Source organism: Balaenoptera acutorostrata, chromosome 15 (genome assembly GCF_949987535.1).
Source record: "Balaenoptera acutorostrata chromosome 15, mBalAcu1.1, whole genome shotgun sequence".
Lineage (NCBI taxonomy): Eukaryota > Metazoa > Chordata > Mammalia > Artiodactyla > Balaenopteridae > Balaenoptera > Balaenoptera acutorostrata.
This window is the reverse complement of record NC_080078.1, coordinates 7,619,944-7,636,418: the sequence shown is the minus strand read 5'-3', so window position 1 is coordinate 7,636,418 and position 16,475 is coordinate 7,619,944. Positions and strand designations below refer to the sequence as shown.

At 53.5% G+C, this 16,475-nt stretch overlaps 2 protein-coding genes and 1 long non-coding RNA gene across 4 annotated transcripts; 2 read left to right on the top strand and 1 right to left on the bottom strand.

Annotated features, from left to right (window-relative positions):
* Positions 1-1,315: 1,315 nt before the first annotated feature.
* Positions 1,316-5,292, bottom strand: LOC103017297 (uncharacterized). Its single transcript, XR_451373.2, has 3 exons — positions 5,144-5,292; positions 4,534-4,618; positions 1,316-2,407 (listed from the first exon to the last, which is right to left on the bottom strand). It is a non-coding gene; the product is annotated as an uncharacterized LOC103017297 (long non-coding RNA).
* Positions 5,293-5,424: 132 nt separating this feature from the next.
* Positions 5,425-9,195, top strand: FIS1 (fission, mitochondrial 1). The gene is made up of 5 exons (XM_007186598.2): positions 5,425-5,580; positions 6,431-6,563; positions 7,922-7,998; positions 8,442-8,547; positions 8,885-9,195. Exons 1-5 carry the CDS (start codon positions 5,536-5,538, stop codon positions 8,980-8,982), a joined length of 459 nt encoding a protein of 152 aa, XP_007186660.1. The 5' UTR covers positions 5,425-5,535; the 3' UTR covers positions 8,983-9,195.
* Positions 9,196-9,297: 102 nt separating this feature from the next.
* Positions 9,298-16,270, top strand: CLDN15 (claudin 15). 2 transcript variants are annotated; one of them, XM_007186599.2, is made up of 6 exons: positions 9,298-10,891; positions 11,009-11,472; positions 14,209-14,373; positions 15,364-15,445; positions 15,546-15,662; positions 15,751-16,270. In XM_007186599.2, the coding sequence occupies exons 2-6, from the start codon at positions 11,256-11,258 to the stop codon at positions 15,875-15,877; spliced, it is 708 nt and encodes a 235-aa protein (XP_007186661.2). In that variant the 5' UTR covers positions 9,298-10,891; positions 11,009-11,255; the 3' UTR covers positions 15,878-16,270. The 2 variants fall into 2 exon arrangements, with proteins under 2 accessions (XP_007186661.2, XP_057385823.1); XM_057529840.1 differs by having other exon boundaries at positions 9,298-11,472; positions 14,278-14,373.
* Positions 16,271-16,475: the final 205 nt, after the last annotated feature.

Sequence of the window (16,475 nt, the reverse complement as noted above, 5' to 3'; positions counted from 1 at the left end):
CCTGGAAATGAAGCTGGAGAGGTAAGCAGAGGCGATCCTGAAGGGCTTCGTATGCATAAGAAATTTAAACAATGTCCTGAGTAGTCTAGACGGTATTTTAAACAGGAGACGTGAAGTCTGATTTGCACTTTAAAATGCAGCTGGCAGCCAGGCTGGGTTGGAGGAGGAAAACACGTGAAGGCTGTTAGAGAATGGCGACAGAACGGAGGCAGCGGTATCTGACGTCATGTACTTATTCGTTAGCTGTCTTTTCTCTTCCACTAAGATGTAACTTACATGGGGGAAGGACTATGTCTGTTTAGTTCATTTCTCTTACCCAGCACTTAGAAGGGTGCCTGGTACACAGTAGACCCTTAACAAATGTTGGTTGGATGGATGAATGAATCAATTTGCGGTTGATCGGACTCCCTAACTAATTAAATAGTAGATGAAAGTGGGAAGTAGAGGAGACAGATCACTGAAGATTGGAAGAACACAAGTAGTGGAACCCTGTTTAGTGGGTGTTTGCTGAGAACTTCTCCTGGGCTGACCACTGACAAGATGCTGTAAGGCAGAAGTCCAGAACAGGCTCCAATTTCTGGTGTAGTCAAGGGAGGGAATCTGCCACCAAGTACCACTTCTAGGTTTTAGTTCCACCAACAAAAAATGTCCGTTTCTTTTCTGCCCACTCACAGGACTGAATCTGAGAAGTACACACTTCTTTGTTTTGTTTTGAGTATTATCAGCCACATGCCTAGAATCCAAACGACTATAACTTTAAGGCTGTTTATTATTATATTGATGTAACGTAATATTGATGTACCATCATTTAATAAAACCATTCCCTGGTGCTTTTTTTGTTTGTTTACCTTCGAAGATGTGCAGGAATGAATATCTTTTTTTTTCAATAAATTTTCTTTATTCAGCATTACAATTTTTTAGATTTACCACGTTGACAAATGTGTCTGTACTTCATTTTCAATGTTCTATATTCAATTCTATGTGTATATACCATAAAGTACTCATTCTTAAATTCATATAAAAGGTATTTGGGTTGTTTCCAGTTTGAGGGTTTTTTTTCTGTTACTAAAAATGATGCTATAAACATTCTTAGACATGTTTTGCCCATGTGCAAGTTTCTCACTAATGAATAGCTGGCAGTGGAATTCCTAGATCAGAGGTATTCATATCTTTTTTTTTTTTGAATTTAATTTTATTTTTTTATACAGCAGGTTCTTATTAGTTATCTGTTTTACACATATTAGTGTACACGTGTCAATCCCAATCTCCCAATTCATCACACCATCACACCCCCACCCCCCCACTTTCCCCCCTTGGTGTCCATACGTTTGTTCTCTACATCTGTGTCTCTATTTCTGCCTTGCAAACCAGTTCATCTGTACCATTTTTCTAGATTCCACATATATGCGTTAATATACGATATTTGTTTTTCTCTTTCTGACTTACTTCACTCTATATGACAGTCTCCAGGTCCATCCACGTCACTACAAATGACCCAATTTCGTTCGTTTTTATGGCTGAGTAATATTCCGTCGTATATATGTACCACATCTTCTTTAAGGAATGAATATCTTCATGTCTTTTCTTTCTTTCTTTCTTCTTTTTTTTTTTTTTGGCTTTTGTTGAATATTTTTTCCTCACAGGAGTAGATTACTAGTTAAATAATATTTTATCTTATAGCTCTTACTATATATTGCCTGATTCTCTTCCAAAAAGTTAATCATGGCAACAGCAATATCCATTTATGCAACAGTTACAAATTGAGTATCTACTCGCGCTAGGCACTGAGCTCTAGGAGCATAAGATGAGCAAGATAGACAGACCCTGCCCTCCTGTCGCTTCCAGTCTAGTACAGGACGGTGGCATTTATCAGCTCATTACACAATAATTAGAAACTAACACATAGTGTGAACTAAAAATACAGGCCGCTTGCCAAGAGGCAGAAACCAGTTTTACAACAATCTCAGCAGCACTGGTGGTGGCTTGGGGGGTTTTGTTTTCAATTTTACTACCGTGTTTTACTAAAAAAATGGTTTGTCAGGATTGCTTTGCCTGTTTTGATTTTGAATTAACCTGAATTTTTCCTTCCTCGTTCATCTGCTGCTTAAGGGAAGTCCTCTACCGTGCAAAACCAAAAAATTACAAATTTACACCTACATTTTTTAAAGATGAAAAACTAGAGAGTACTTACAAACTTGTCATATCCTTTCTTTCTATTTATTCTTTAACTGACTCTTCATCTCTGAAGCTGAAGCAGGACTCGGGTTTGAATCCCAGCTCCTCCACTTCTAGCTCTGTGACCTTGGGCAGATGACTTAAGCTTTTTGAGCCTCTGTTTCCTTATGGATCAAATGGAGCTCATACCTTCCTGGTATGATTTTGGACCACAGGTCATGTGTGAGCATTCCTTTACGGGGGAAAAAAAGAGACGAGAGCAGAATAAAGTCTCTGGCTCCTGGCAGATGTTATTACCATACCCAAACCAATACTTGTGTGGCTCACAAAAACACAGGGCAAACTAAGAAAGGAATGAGCGGGTTATAGTTTTATATTCTTAAAATGTAGGACTGGTAATGCTCTGCCTCTCTACAGGAGACCTCACCTAGTCTGGATGCCAGGGAAGGCCTTCCCTAAGGAAGAGCCTTAGAGCTTAGAACTGAGGGTCAGTAGGAGCTCACCAGGTCACTCAGGGCACAAACCTATCTGTCACCCTACCTCCCTCTCACACATCCGATCCATCAGCAGACCCTGCTGACTCTCCCTTCTGACCATATACCCTTAACCCCTTCACCCCCACCGCTGCCACGGTAGACCAGGTCACCGCTGCCTCTTGCCTGGGCCACCACAGCAGCCACCAGAGGGATTCCTTTACGATGGATCATTTCACTCTGTTGCCCAAAACCCTCCAGTGCCTTCCCATCACTCATCAAATTAAATCCAGATTCCTTCCCAGAGTCTACAAGGCCCTACATGATCTGCCCCTGGCTACCCCTCTGCCCTCACTTTCTAAACAACTCTTGTGCATTCCTTCCTTAAGGCTTTTGCACCTGCCCATTTGTCTGCTTGGAATGTTCTTCCGCCATTTACCTGCATGGCTCATTCACGCCCTTCAGTACTCTGCCCAGGTGTCACCTCTCCAGGGTGGGCTTCTTTGAGCTCTCCTCCAATAGTATCCTCTTCTCTCAATCCCTTCTCTCAATCCCTTTCCCCTGCTTTATTTGTTTTCAAAGCATTTTCAACTCCTGCCATTATTGTGTTTTTAGTTATTTACTTGTTCAAGTATTTTTTCTGTTTTCCCCACTAAAATGCAAGTTCCATGAGAACAAGAACTTTATTCAGCACTGATCCCTAGCACTTAAACGGTGCCTGGCACATAGCAGGTGCTCAATGAGTATTTGTTGAATGAATTAAATCATGAATGAATGAATGAATGAGCCATATAAACAAAGGGGGAGGGGAAAGATGTTCCAGATAGAGGGGACTGCATGTGCAGAGGGCCTGTGGCCACTGGGGGTTTCAGACCTGAAAGAAGGCCTAACAGGGAGAGGCAGTGATGGAGAGATGAGGCAGAGAGGTAAGCACAGACCAGACAATGAGAAGGACAATGAGAAGCCATCAAAGGGTTCCAGATAAATTGAGAATTGTGTTTTTATAAGGTCCCTCTGACTGCTGGGTGGTAAATTGACAGTAACAGGGCAAGAATGGATGCAGGGCACCAGTGAACTGGCTGTCAGTGGCTCCCAAGGCAGAGATGACAATGGTTTGCATTTGGATGCTGGTTGAAGAAGATGGAGAAACATAATTTGGATGTAAAATTAACAGGCACTACTTCTTATCCCTGTGATCCAGGGTGGATGGCTATGCTAACTAGACCAGAGAAACACAAACTCAGACTTAGGATCCCTTCACTGGCACAGAATTGAGCCATGTGAGTAAGGCATTCCTTTCCCCCCCACAAATATACATTTAACAAACCCTGATGGAGCTTTTGCCACGTGCCAGGCCCGTGCCAAGAGCTGCAACAGATACAAACATGCATAAGGGGCAGCAGGCCACCCAAAGGAAGTAACGTCCTGATAGAAATAATGCCCTTTTGGCTTTCTTATATTCCCCGCCTTGCTAGTAGTTGCCCTTTGTGCTCGGTTCTGTTTTCACCCATCTGCTTCGTATTCCGTACATCTTTTTACCCTCTCTGCTTACCTCAAAGCCCAGCCAAAATTAGAAGCTCAATACATCTTTGAATGAATGTGAATTTTTCTCCTTGACTATTAATGGAGCCAGTTCCCTAAACTGAGGTTTCTCTCAAAGTTTACTGAGCTCGTATCACAATCATTTCAACTCTCCAAGCCAAATAGAGAAGAATAACTTGCCAACTTAACTCACAAGGCTATTATGAGGAAAGAAAAAAAAAAATCAAGGGGCCTTGCAAATGTAAAAGGTGTTTGGATGATAATCCCCTGCACTTGCACTGCCGTCATTACTACTGTCGGCTTCATTTCCTGTTTATTCAACGAATATTTCTTGAACATTTACCTTGTGCTCGGAGCTGGAGATGCATGGATAAACAAGATACAGTCTCTGCTCTCGTGGAACTTACATTCACATGTGTACTGGAGCACTGTGGGTCAAGGTAAAAAGAAATTTGAAAATGACTACCTACCCAGTCCCATCACTGCACAGAACACAGATGCCAGAGTGGCATGCAGCATTTCTCCTTTCCATGCTTTGTTGCTTCTCACTGCCAAGCTCCTTATTGTCCATGACCCCACATGGCAGGCCTTTCCCCCTTGGGTACACGCAGAGGATGCTTTATTAAATAATATTTAGAAGACTGGACCCTCTCTGCAAGCAGTGGCAACAGCTTTTCTTTAAATTCCCATTGATAGCATTCCCCATTATTATGTATTCCAGTCCTGGGTGTATGGTTAACAGATCAGTTTTCTTTCCTCTTGCATTGTAGAGTCAGCCGGGGCCCTGGAAACCCTGGTACTAGTTATGATTTTCTTGCCGGCACTGAGAAGTCACGTAGCCTCTAGGGTCCTAGATATCTGGGAGGGGAGAACTGGGGTGGGGGGGAGCGGGGAGGAGCGAAGGAGGGTTACACTGGTCCCTAAAATTATGTGATTCATGCCCAGTTCCCCACCTTCTCTTTCCGCTGTTTTCAGTCTGGGAGCTAACCACCAAGACATAGTCTCAGAGTTTAGTGAGGCAGCCTCCGTAGACGGAGGCACACGCAGGGTACCCGGGAAGACTGGCTTGAGGACAGGTCCGGCCCCGCCTGCGGCCTGCGAGTCGTGGGGGAAGGAGAAGGACCGGTTGGGGCATGCGCATCACTGATCCCAGCTGCTCCGCGGCGGCGGCGGGGGGGACGGGGGGGGCGGGCTCGCGGCGGCTACGTGAAGCGATTGGCTCTCCGTAGCGGAGGGCGATCCCGCTTCCGTCGGACGCCGGAAGTGACTCTCCGCCCCGGTCAGTGGGCCATGGAGAAGGTGGCACAGTAGCGTCTGAGTTGTGAGCATTGCGGGGTCGGCGGCCATGGAGGCCGTGCTGAACGAGTTGGTGTCTGTGGAGGACCTGCTGGTGAGGCCCGGCCCTGAGGGAGGGAAAAGGAAGATTCGGAAGGGCGGGCCCTGAGGAGAGCCCGGGTAGGGGCCAAACCCTCTTCCCAGCATCAGCTTTGCCTAGGGAAGTCGAACTACGGCTCCCGGCAGCCCCTGCAGCCTCCAGCTCCTGCCCAGAGGTTCCACTTTGCCCCAAAGGCTAATGGGAGATGTAGTTTCCTGCGCCACCACGCCTCAGCCTGGGGGCCTGGAGTTTGACGGGTGCTGATGCATGCAGGAGCTAGGAGGTCAGGGTGCGGGCACCCGATTTTGAGTGCTCCTTCAGTGGCAGGGGGAACACAGTGACCACCTTAAACTTTCATATATTAGTCACAATCTGGCACGGTGTTGAGAACCTTTCAGGGGAGATCTCAATCTTTGTAGCTCTAGTAGGAGGTAGGCACTATTTTTATTCCCGTTTTTCAGATAAGAAAGGGTCCAGACCGGCAGGGTGGGGATGGGAGAAGCAGTCTCCGATGAGGGACCGCGTGGGCTGTTGTTGAGCAGTTCTGACAGCGTGTTTACTGTTCAGCCTCTCGGGGTCAGCTGCTCCGGGAGCGGTGCCTGGAGCCGCCAGCAGGTGGCATCTCCAGTCGGTACCACTAGGGGGAGGGAAGCAGAGGGGGGCCAAGACAGCCCGCCACTAAGAAGCAGAATGTCTGGGTCCCAGGGATGGAGATGGCAGAACCTGGGGTACCAGGCCCCAAGACCCGCAAGGGAAATGTGGCAGAGGGGAAGATGGAGAGTAACAGGGAAAGGGACACCCAGGTCCTGCTACAGTGTGGCTTGCCCCTTCACCTCTAAATGACTCCTCTCCTCTCCTATGGCAGAAGTTTGAAAGGAAATTTCAGTCTGAGAAGGCAGCAGGCTCAGTGTCCAAGAGCACGCAGTTTGAATATGCCTGGTGCCTGGTGCGAAGCAAATACAACGATGACATCCGTAAAGGCCTTGCTCTGCTGGAGGGTGAGGTGCTAGGCTGGCTCCCCAGCTCTCCCCTTCCCAACTGCCATCGTCCTCAACCACCGTTGGCCTGGTTCACTCCCTCCATCTCAAGTTCGGGGATCCTTTTTCAACATGGGACCTCATAGTGCAGTCACTTCGCAGTTATTTACCAGTAAACGCACTGCAAAATAAGGGCTCTACTTAGCCTGACTTCTCCCACTGTGCTTTTGGCTACTTGCCACCTCATCGATGGTGGTTTTGCCAGACAGAGTCATAGCATGTCGGTCCCCACAGGACTTTGGTGATCCCGTAGTCTAGACATAAGGAAAGTGGCTTGTCTCGGGTCACACAGCTGGTTGATTTATGGCTGAATTGGGACTAGAAGCTCCTGCTTGTGTGTCCCAGTCCCATGCTCTTTGCCCCCCACCCCCACCGTGTTGCTTATTTAGCAGCTGTTGTTGAAAACCTTTTGGGGGGGCGGTGTGGAAGAAGTACAGAAGATGGTTCCCAAAACCTGTGAGCACGTGGTGCTTTTTTGATCAGAATCCTATTTCCTGCTGGTTTTGGATGGGTCACCATTTGTCAGAGGCCACAATACTTGACCTTTAAATTTCTCTGTACCCCCTTTCTCTTGGTCAAGTAATGGTGTATAAGCAATCACTGTACTAGCCAAGGATGCGTGTTGTAAATCCATAAAAGTAAGACTCTTCCTTAATGCAAATCATCTCCGCCTCCATTTGTCTATTTCTCAGGTTTCCTCTACAGCAGGGCACAGCTGTAGAATTGGTCTCTAAACATGGCCAGTCTAGTTAAGGAGGCAGTACAGACACTTGGGAAGATGTGTAAACACCTGCAAAACCACTTAGCAGCAAATTCTAATGCAGAGTACAACTGAACACATGAGCCTCTGGGAAGTCACTGAACTAAGAAAGTCAGGTGGGGTCTTTCAGGGAGGGGTAACTGAAGGTGAGTTTGGAGCTGTTTTTTTAAAGGGGGAAGGAGTGCAAACTGGTTTTGAACACTATTCTGGTCAGCAAGCGGCTGTAGTTAAAATACACAGCAGATGCCACAGCTGAGTAGAGATGGCTTTTGGCTTCTCCGGTGCCTTGATTTCCTTTCAGTTCACTTGGATGAACCAAAGCTGACTGTAGTGTTGATACCGGGGTGTGGATCACTGGGGCATTGGGGCAGCTGGGGTTCATGCTGCCCCAGAGCTCTGGCTGGGAAGCCCGGAGTGACCAGAGCTGAAATGGAGGCTCAGGACAGTGACGTTCTCCCAGGATCTTATAGGTATTCAGGGAGTGGAGGGGGCCTCTGGGACACAGGCACTAGGAAGGGAGAGAAGGGGTTTTTACCCTCTTCCCTCCCTCCCTCCCTAGAGCTGCTGCCCAAAGGGAGCAAAGAGGAGCAGCGGGATTATGTCTTCTACCTGGCTGTGGGGAACTACCGGCTCAAGGTAAGGCAGAGAGCTCCTTCTCCCCCTCCACCCGGCCTGGGTGGCCAAGCTCCCTCTCGTCTCTCTCCTCCATCACAGAGCCCAGGCCCTCTGGAAGGCTGAAGAGGGCGGTAGGCAGGGGGTGGTGTTGGGTACAGAGGTGCAGGGTGATAGCAGGACCCTGAGGGAAGGTGAGAGACAGAGGATCCAGGTGCCGAGGGTGTGGGGAGCAGTGTGACGTCAGCAGTGGGGTGCAGCCCCAAGCCTTGGGCTGTTATCTCCCTCGGCTTATCAACCCCACACAGTTGGGGTGGTTTGTGGACTCTACTCCACTGGGTGGGGCGGGGGGGAGGGAGCGGGGGAGGTAGAGGGAAGAGCCCTGGGGCCAGCGGAGGGAAGGCCCTTCTGATGGGGAGAAGGAGGGATAGAATTCTGAGGGGGTGTGTCACTCTCCCCGAGCGTAGGAATATGAAAAGGCCCTGAAGTACGTGCGGGGGCTGCTGCAGACGGAGCCGCAGAACAGCCAGGCCAAGGAACTGGAACGGCTCATTGACAAGGCCATGAAGAAAGGTGAAGGCCGTCCTCTCTGCCCTTCTCCCTCCGTCTCCGTCCACTCCCCACCCTCGTGTCTCCCTGGCCCCCAGCATCCCCAGGTCCCTCTCAACTCTGTTAAGTCCTCCTCCTTCCCTCGTGCCTGGGCCCTCTGGGCTCTCTTCAGATGGTGCCCTCCAAGCAGTTCCTCCCCAAACCCCCTTCTTTCTCCATCTCTCAGGGGTCCCTCACCCCGTGACTCCAGATAGAGAGGCACGTCCTCTGTCGAGGAGCAGCGGGCGGCAAGATGGTGGCCGAGGTCCCTGCAGGGACTAGGTTTCTGGACTCGTGACGGTCTCCCTTTTCCTCTCCCCAGATGGTCTAGTGGGCATGGCCATTGTTGGAGGCATGGCCCTGGGCGTGGCGGGACTGGCTGGGCTCATCGGACTTGCTGTATCCAAGTCCAAATCCTGAACGAGACGGCATCTCTGCCTCCGCGTGGGGGTACGTGGGAGCCCGTGGAGGACACTGGAAGAGAGGCCCACCCATCCTCGCCGTCCCTTTCTTCTTCTGCACCTGTCACTGTCCTCTGTGACCTTCAACCTCCTCTCCCCTGGGACCTGTCCCCTAGCCCCAAATCATGTGTTTTGGGATGAGTGTAAATAAAATTGGGCTTTGGCTTGGGAACCTCTGTGTCTGTGTTGAGGAAGGGGCAGGTTCTGTTGGGCCCAGGGGTGGGGGTCATGCATGGGCTTTCCCTGCTCTGTGCCTTCCTACTCCTGCCCCCCAGGCTGGTGTGGGGTTCTCCTTTGTCCGCTGAGCTGCCCAGACCCGACTCCCTTCCTTCCTCCCCCGCCTCAGCCCAGCCACGTCCTTGAGCAGCGGCAGGCAGCGTAGGGACGTGCCCTCTGCACGGCCGTAGAATCCTGAGAAAAAGCAGTGACCAGGGGTGGAAAGGGCAGAGCTGAAGGGGCAGGCAAGAATTTACGTCTCCCATCTCTTCTGACCCACTCAGCTGCCTCTCAGCGTGTGGAGTTTTCCACACCAGGGGGGCCCCCACTCAGTTTCCTCCAAAACCTCCACCCTTCCCTCCCTTTGTTTTCCTGCGTCCTCCCCTTCCTCCTCCCCATCCCACTCCTTAGGGGAGGGGGGCCACTGGTGGGGGAAAGGAAATGGGCATTTGGCATGGAGTCGGCAGAGGTCTTGGGAGAGGTCAGGAACCCAGGACATCCCAGTTGCAGAAGGAACATCGGGACCCAGTCCCCACACAGCCTGCTTTGCCCAACACCCGCCCCGTGCCAGGCTCAGCGTGGGCCTGCCTTGCTTCACTGCATACTTCTCGTTCCTCAGCCCAGCTTGGGGGCGATTGGGGCGGAGGCACCTGGGGGAGCACAGAGGAGCCTGACACGGGGAGGAGGGGATGGGGGACTACACCTCAGAGCAGTGATGCCCATGGGACCGCCTGGGTGTAGGACGGGCCCCTTGGACTGAGCCCCAGCCTCACCTGCCAGAAGAGAACCAGAGCTGCCCCAGCCATGGCCTTGGGGCGGGAACTGAGACCGTCTGTGCTGGGACAGGTGCCCAGCCTCGGTTTGGGGTGGGGACCCAGAGGTTTCTGATCTCTCATGATTAATAGAGCTGGTTGAGAGTTCTGCTAACTCTTTGCTTCTTAGCTTATCAGAGGATCATGTCCTGGGCTTGTGATTTAGCCCCCTTGAGGCCCCTTAGCAGCAAGATCAAGCTTTTTGCCGAGAGTCAAAGATCATCCCAACAAGGGGGGAAATTCAAGTTCAGGAAGTTGAAGTTTGGGGGAGAGCAACCTCCTGGTGGCCTCACCCTGGCCCTTGGGCGCCCAGACCCAGTGCATTCACCAAGTATCAAGCAATTCATGCTTGCGGGGAGCTTTGATCTGTAGTCACAATTCTTAATACAACCTATGAAGTAAGGAGGAGTAGTTCTAGTTCACAGAATCAGAAACAAGCTCAAGGGGCTCAAACTTCATGCCCACATCCCTTTGGTAAATGATGGGACCTGGTTTGAATCCAGGTTGGTTGGATTCCAGAGCCATGGGTTTCTCCCAGATTCCCCATTCCCTTTTTCAACCTTCATCTTCCTTGGAGACTCAATGCCTCAACCCCTAGGTCTTTGAGTTTCTTGAATTGTTCTCACCAGCATTCAGAGCGGGTGGCTCCACTCCCTTGATCCTTCCCCGCTGAAAGGTGCAGGGGACCCGTCTGTGGTCAGTCTCTGTCTCTGTCTCTTGTCCCCCTTACTCCATTCTCTGGCCCCCGATTAAAGCTGAGTCAGAGGCGGACGCTTCCCCTCGGCTCCCAGTGCCTCCCGTGGGAGCCCTTCCTTGGCGGCATCCGTTAGTCCCTCCCCGGTAAGTCCTCTCCCCACACCCTCGCGGGGCGGGGAGCCCAGGGCAGCCCAGAGACTGGGGGGGAGGGGGTGGACTTTTGGCCCGTTTCGTTTATTCCGTCCATCTCCTCTTCAACAGCTGCCGTGCACTCTTGTCTCACTGCTCTGACCGACCCGCAGGGAAGCGGAGAGGCCCGGAGAGAGGGAAGAGACGAGCCAGAGACAGACCTGGGCTAAGGAAGAGACAGAGGCTGCAGCCTGCCTCCCTCCCTCTCCCCAGCCTGCCTTAACTGCCCTCCTTAGCCTAAGCCCCTCCAAGTTCCCCTGGGGCTCAGTCCCTCCCCTTCTCTGGGGCCCCAGGCTCCCCTCGGGGCCTGTGTCCCACCATGTCGGTGGCTGTGGAGATCTTCGGCTTCTTCATGGCAGCCCTGGGGCTGCTGATGCTCGGGGTGACCCTGACACACAGCAGCTGGCGAGTGTCCACCGTGCACGGGAATGTCATCACCACCAGCACCATCTTCGAGAACCTCTGGTATAGCTGTGCCACCGACTCCCTCGGAGTCTACAACTGCTGGGAGTTCCCGTCCATGCTGGCCCTCTCTGGTACGGGGTGGGGAGAGCTAAGGGGAGCAGAGGGAGGCGGGAGGTTGGAGAGACCCCGGCAAGGGTGGGTGCTGCCTGCGGTCTGACCTTGGGCGCCATACAGATCCGGGAGGCCCAATCCAGCCGGGAGACCTGGGTTCCTGAAGCCGGGAGTGCTGGGGGCAGCCCTCTGGAACTGCGGTGGAGGCCTCACCAACACGTGGCCCCCTGCTCTGACTTGACCCTCTGTCTTTGTGGCTACAAGTGCAGGCACTGGGGCCAGAGTGCTGGCTTCAGCACCTGCCTTTGGCTAGCTCTGTGCCCCTGGCAGGTGACAAAATGAGCTGCATTTGACCCATCTGTAAGATTACGGTCATAATAGCACTGGTTCACCGGGTGGTTGTGAGGATTTTATGAGATAAGATGTGCAAAATGTTAATGTGATGTGAGCATCTATATTTGCTCAGTCAAATTCAGCATTTTAGTTTCAGGGTGGGAGTGCTGGGGCTCATGGGGTGAAGAGGAAACCTCATCTTGGATTCTTGGGGGTTGAGATACTTAAAAGTCTCAGTAGCTTCGCCAGGCTTCCACTGGGGCATTGGTCTCACTGCCATGGTGAGTTCTAAAGGACTGTTTTAAAGGGAGTCCTCTTGCACATCTCAGTGTCCACTGGAAGCAGGGGTGTGTGTGTATATGTGTTTGGGGTTCTCGGGTCAACGTACTTTTTTGAGGTTCTTGGCGGGCTGGAGCCTACAGCTCTTTTGGCCCAGAAAGTTCCTCCCTGGTGGCTGGAGCATCTTCCTGCTCCCTGCTCACCTGTGAGTAGCACCCCCATCATTCCCCAGGAGAGTCCTTCAGTCGGCCTCTCGCCAGGCCAAGAGGGGATGACGAGGAACCCTATGCAGTGCAGCTCCCAGGCCCTCACTGGGTGCTCATGGAGCCGTCATGCTCTTCCAGGCCCCCTGCTGCAGGGCCCAGGTGGTAGGGGAAAGAGCCGAGGTCAGCATGCCACGAAATCGCCCCCGTGTATGTCAAAGATGCTCTGAGCCGTTAGGGAGTCCAGGTGGGTCTCTCGTGCCCCCACTATTCCCAGAATCTCCTGAGGCAGCTGCAGGGGCTTCATGCTCTCATCCCATCCAGGATGCCCACCCCCCCGAAAAAAAGCCCTCTGTAAAAGTTGAGTACAGTCTGGGCCAGACACCCAGAATGCTGGGTGGCCAGAACGGACATTGGCGGCAGCCACTCAGCAGCCCTGGCCACCCCCTTCTGACTTACCCCTCAACCACACCATGGTGTAAGGAGGGGCCCCAACTTGGGCCGCTGCTTGAAACCTCTCATGAGTGTGCACGAAAGACAATGAAAGACAGGGGTGCGAGGGCGTGCTGAGGGGGAGAGCAGAGAGCGCAGCTGCCCAGGTTGAGGTTCCAGGCATCGTGCTGCATGCTTCACATGCACCATTTCAGTGCTGATAACAGCCCCGCCTTTGGCGGTGTTAGTAACCTCATCTTCCAGAAGCTGGAAAACTGCAAGGTGGCCTGCCCAGAGCCACACAGGTGTAGGGGGGCTGGAATCCAGACTCGTGTGTATCACGAGCCAGCTGATACTTCCTTCCCAGGCTGGTTCTGGTCCTGGGAAGGTTCCTATCAATTATTCACCTCGCAGCCACCCAGCCCATGCTCTTATGGGCCCTTCAATAATCTCTCTTTGTCTACGAGAGCTACCTGAGGATCCGGAGCTGGTCTGCCCCAGGTGGGGATGGGTGGATGGATGGATGGGGAGAGGGTAGGAACTCCGGAAGGAGTGGCTGGGAATAAGAAAATGCTCCCAGAGAACTTTGTCGCTCTTCCCTGCTCCCCAACTCTGGGTCGCTTCACATCCTCCTGGCAGGGACCCAGCCTTTCCCCTTCAACACAGGTGGCACTGCCCCACCCGGTAAAGGGGTGCAAGGTCCTTGGGAGTGCTTGGCAACTACCAAAGACAGAGAAGGAGGAAGGGGGGCCAGAAAGGGAGCAGCCTTTTTCTTCGAGTTTGAGAAAGGGGAAACAGGCACTGAAAGCATATGAGCTAGACTGACGTGGATTGGTCCTAGGCCCAGGTATCCCACGTTCCAGATAAGAAGCTGCCCTTTACCCAGTGACCCATAGGCCACTGCTGCCCCCTATCGGTCACTCCAGGAAGAGGCTCAGTTCAGGATGTCGGGCACTGCGCTGGGCACTAAATGGGACCTAGTAGATGTGGGGAAAGGGAGGGGGTGCTTGGGTGCAGTGTCTGTAATACCCAGCAGAGCACGGCGGTTCTCAACCAGGGGTGATTTTTTGACGATGTCTAAACATTTTGATTGTCCTGTTTGGGGGGACTGCTGCTGAGGTCTAGTGGGCAGAGGCCAAGGATGCTGCTAAACATCCTACAATGCAGAGAATGCCCCCCAGAACAAAGCGTTATCCGGCCAAAGTGTCACTGGCGCCGAGGAGAAGCCCTGTGACGGAGGTAGAGGCGAAGTGCGCCTGCGCAGGCGGGAGGGTCAGGCGGCGCTGAGCCTCGTTGGCACTGAGGTGAGCTCCTGGGATGGAGGGGGGTGTGACCCCTCAGCCTGACCCCTTAGGCTGGATGGGGCCTGAAGGACAGGGAGAGGACTTGACGGCTTTTAGGGACTGAGACCTGAGCAGGTTGTATAAGGGGCTGACTGTCATAGCCGGGAGAGTAGATGGAGGGGAAGGGGCCGGCTCTGGGACCCATGGCTGCGCCCCACCTCCCTAGGGTACATCCAGGCCTGCCGGGCGCTCATGATCACCGCCATCCTCCTGGGCTTCCTGGGCCTCTTCCTAGGCATGGTGGGGCTGCGCTGCACGAACATTGGGGGCCTGGAGCGCTACAGGAAAACCAAGCTGGCGGCCACCGCAGGGGCCCTACACATACTGGCTGGTAATTGGGGGAAAGTTACGGGGGGAGGCTGTGCCGCGGTGGGGGTGGGGTGGCCCTTGGCCCAGACTGCACGGTTGCCTCACCTTCCCCTTTGCATTGACACCTGCCCTCTCTCCCTGCTCACCCCACTCTCACCCATACTCACCAAATCCCTTGGTGAGTCCATCAAATCAGTCCATCAGCAATGTTTCTTGAGCCCGCACTAGGAGCCAGGTAGGAGTGAGGTGTGGGAGGGACTCCAAAGGTGAGAGTTTCTGCCCTCCAGAGCTTACAGCCTGGATGGGAAGAGTTAGGACATGCACACACACACACACACTCACACACACTGTACACAATAACAGTACCATGTGACTTGCCATCCCTTTTCAATTTGCAAAACATTTCTGCACACATCACCTCGCAACAAGCCTGTGAGGGAGGGCAGGTCTTGTCCTGTTCTCCAGATGTGGAAACAGGCTCAGAAAGGCCAGGTGGCTTGCTGGAAGACAAGCCCCCAGGGGGCGGCCAGGCTGGACCTGTAGTCCGGGGGCCCAGCTGGCTTCAGGCCTTCATGCACCGAGTGGTGAAGACCTGGCACAGCGCTGAGGGCTCTAGGAGGCCAAGGAAAGGGGAGTCGGGGCAGGCAGGGCTGATGGGGAAGACTGCTTGGGCTTCTGAGGATGGGTAGGACTTGGATGAGCAGATTCCCAGCGAGGAAACTATGTGGTCCAGGCGCTAGAGGTAGGAATGCCAAGGCAGGTTGGGGACAAACAGTGGGAAGAGGGTCTAAGGAGCAGAGTGGGAGACCACAAGAGAGGTGGGCTGTGGTAGGGTCCTGGGGGCTGGATCGAGCAGCCTGCAGTTGACCTAGGAAACAGAAGAGTCATGAGCTGGAGAGGGGGAATGAAAGGGATCCAATGAAACTTGCTCTTGGACTTGATGCCCACGTCCTGCTCTCTGGGCCGCCCTTCCTCCACAGGGCCTAGTGCGGTTCTCCTCTCCCTCCCCCAGGTGTCTGCGGGATTGTGGCCATCTCCTGGTACGCCTTCAACATCACCCAGGACTTCTTCGACCCCTTGTACCCTGGAACCAAGTGAGTGTGGGAGCCCCACCCACGGGAGTAATGGGTGGGCCTCTGCCCCCCCCCCCCCGCCCCCGAGCTAGCACCACCTGCTCGTCGTCCTTGTCCCCAGGTACGAGCTGGGCCCCGCCCTCTACCTGGGCTGGAGCGCCTCCCTGCTCGCCATCCTGGGTGGCATCTGCCTCTTCTCCAACTGCTGCCGCTCTCGGGACGAGGACCACGGCGCCAGGTAAGGGAGGGCGTGCCGCGAAGGGCGGGGCGCGGGGCGCGGGGCGAGGGCCGCATCTCCCTCTGACCCGGGTTCTCTCCCCTGCCAGCATCCGGCCTCCCTACAAGGCCCCAGTGATGCCCGCCAAAAGCCTCGCTGCCCGCCTGCCCACCTCGGCCTCGGAAGAAGAAGGCGACAGCAGCTTTGGCAAGTACGGGAAAAACGCTTACGTGTAGGAGGCCTGGCCTCCCATTCCCTTCCCACTGCCCCCAGTGGAGAGGGGTCCCCGTAAACCCGGGGCTGCAGGCGCAGGCCCCTGCTCGCGGTAACAAGCTCAGGGCCAAGCCACGCTTCAGGCTCCGCCCCGTGCCCGGAAGCCGCGCCCAGCTCTGACCTCAGGCCCCGCCTTCCCCGTCGGAGCTCCGCCCCGGTCACGCCTCTTTCGTCTGGCTCCCTGGATCCTCTCAGGCCAAGAACCCGCTTCCTGAGAACTCACCTCTGGCCCCTGAGCCTGGACCCCTCTTAACCTTCTGAGTCTGGGTTCTGGGCCGTTAAGGGGGCGGAGGCGTCCCTGAGTGTTTGTGGTCTGTATAAATACTTGCATAAATAAATTTGTATTGGGAACTGTTCAGGGGTTGAAGGTGTCATGAGGCAGTTGGCCCAGCAAGGGGTGGCTGAGGCAGCACCCAGGGTCGCCTCAGTTCCTGGACCCCAGGCTGTCACCTGTTCTCCTCTCCATCGCCTTTGGACTGTCCCATCCAGCAGAAGAGAAGAGGAGTGGCAGGTGATTTCTAGAGTGTGGCACTGTTACAACTACCGATAAGGGCCATCAAG

What these genes read in the sequence shown, in the direction of transcription:
- FIS1 (XM_007186598.2), top strand. Translation starts at nt 5,536, where the DNA reads ATGGAGGCCGTGCTGAACGAGTTGGTGTCTGTGGAGGACCTGCTG. An exon ending in TGTCTGTGGAGGACCTGCTG is followed by an intron (nt 5,581 to 6,430) that starts GTGAGGCCCGGC and finishes CTCCTATGGCAG; the next exon opens with AAGTTTGAAAGGAAATTTCA. An exon ending in TGACAAGGCCATGAAGAAAG is followed by an intron (nt 8,548 to 8,884) that starts GTGAAGGCCGTC and finishes TCCTCTCCCCAG; the next exon opens with ATGGTCTAGTGGGCATGGCC.
- CLDN15 (XM_007186599.2), top strand. Translation starts at nt 11,256, where the DNA reads ATGTCGGTGGCTGTGGAGATCTTCGGCTTCTTCATGGCAGCCCTGGGG. An exon ending in GGCCCTACACATACTGGCTG is followed by an intron (nt 14,374 to 15,363) that starts GTAATTGGGGGA and finishes TCCCTCCCCCAG; the next exon opens with GTGTCTGCGGGATTGTGGCC. An exon ending in GACGAGGACCACGGCGCCAG is followed by an intron (nt 15,663 to 15,750) that starts GTAAGGGAGGGC and finishes CTCCCCTGCCAG; the next exon opens with CATCCGGCCTCCCTACAAGG.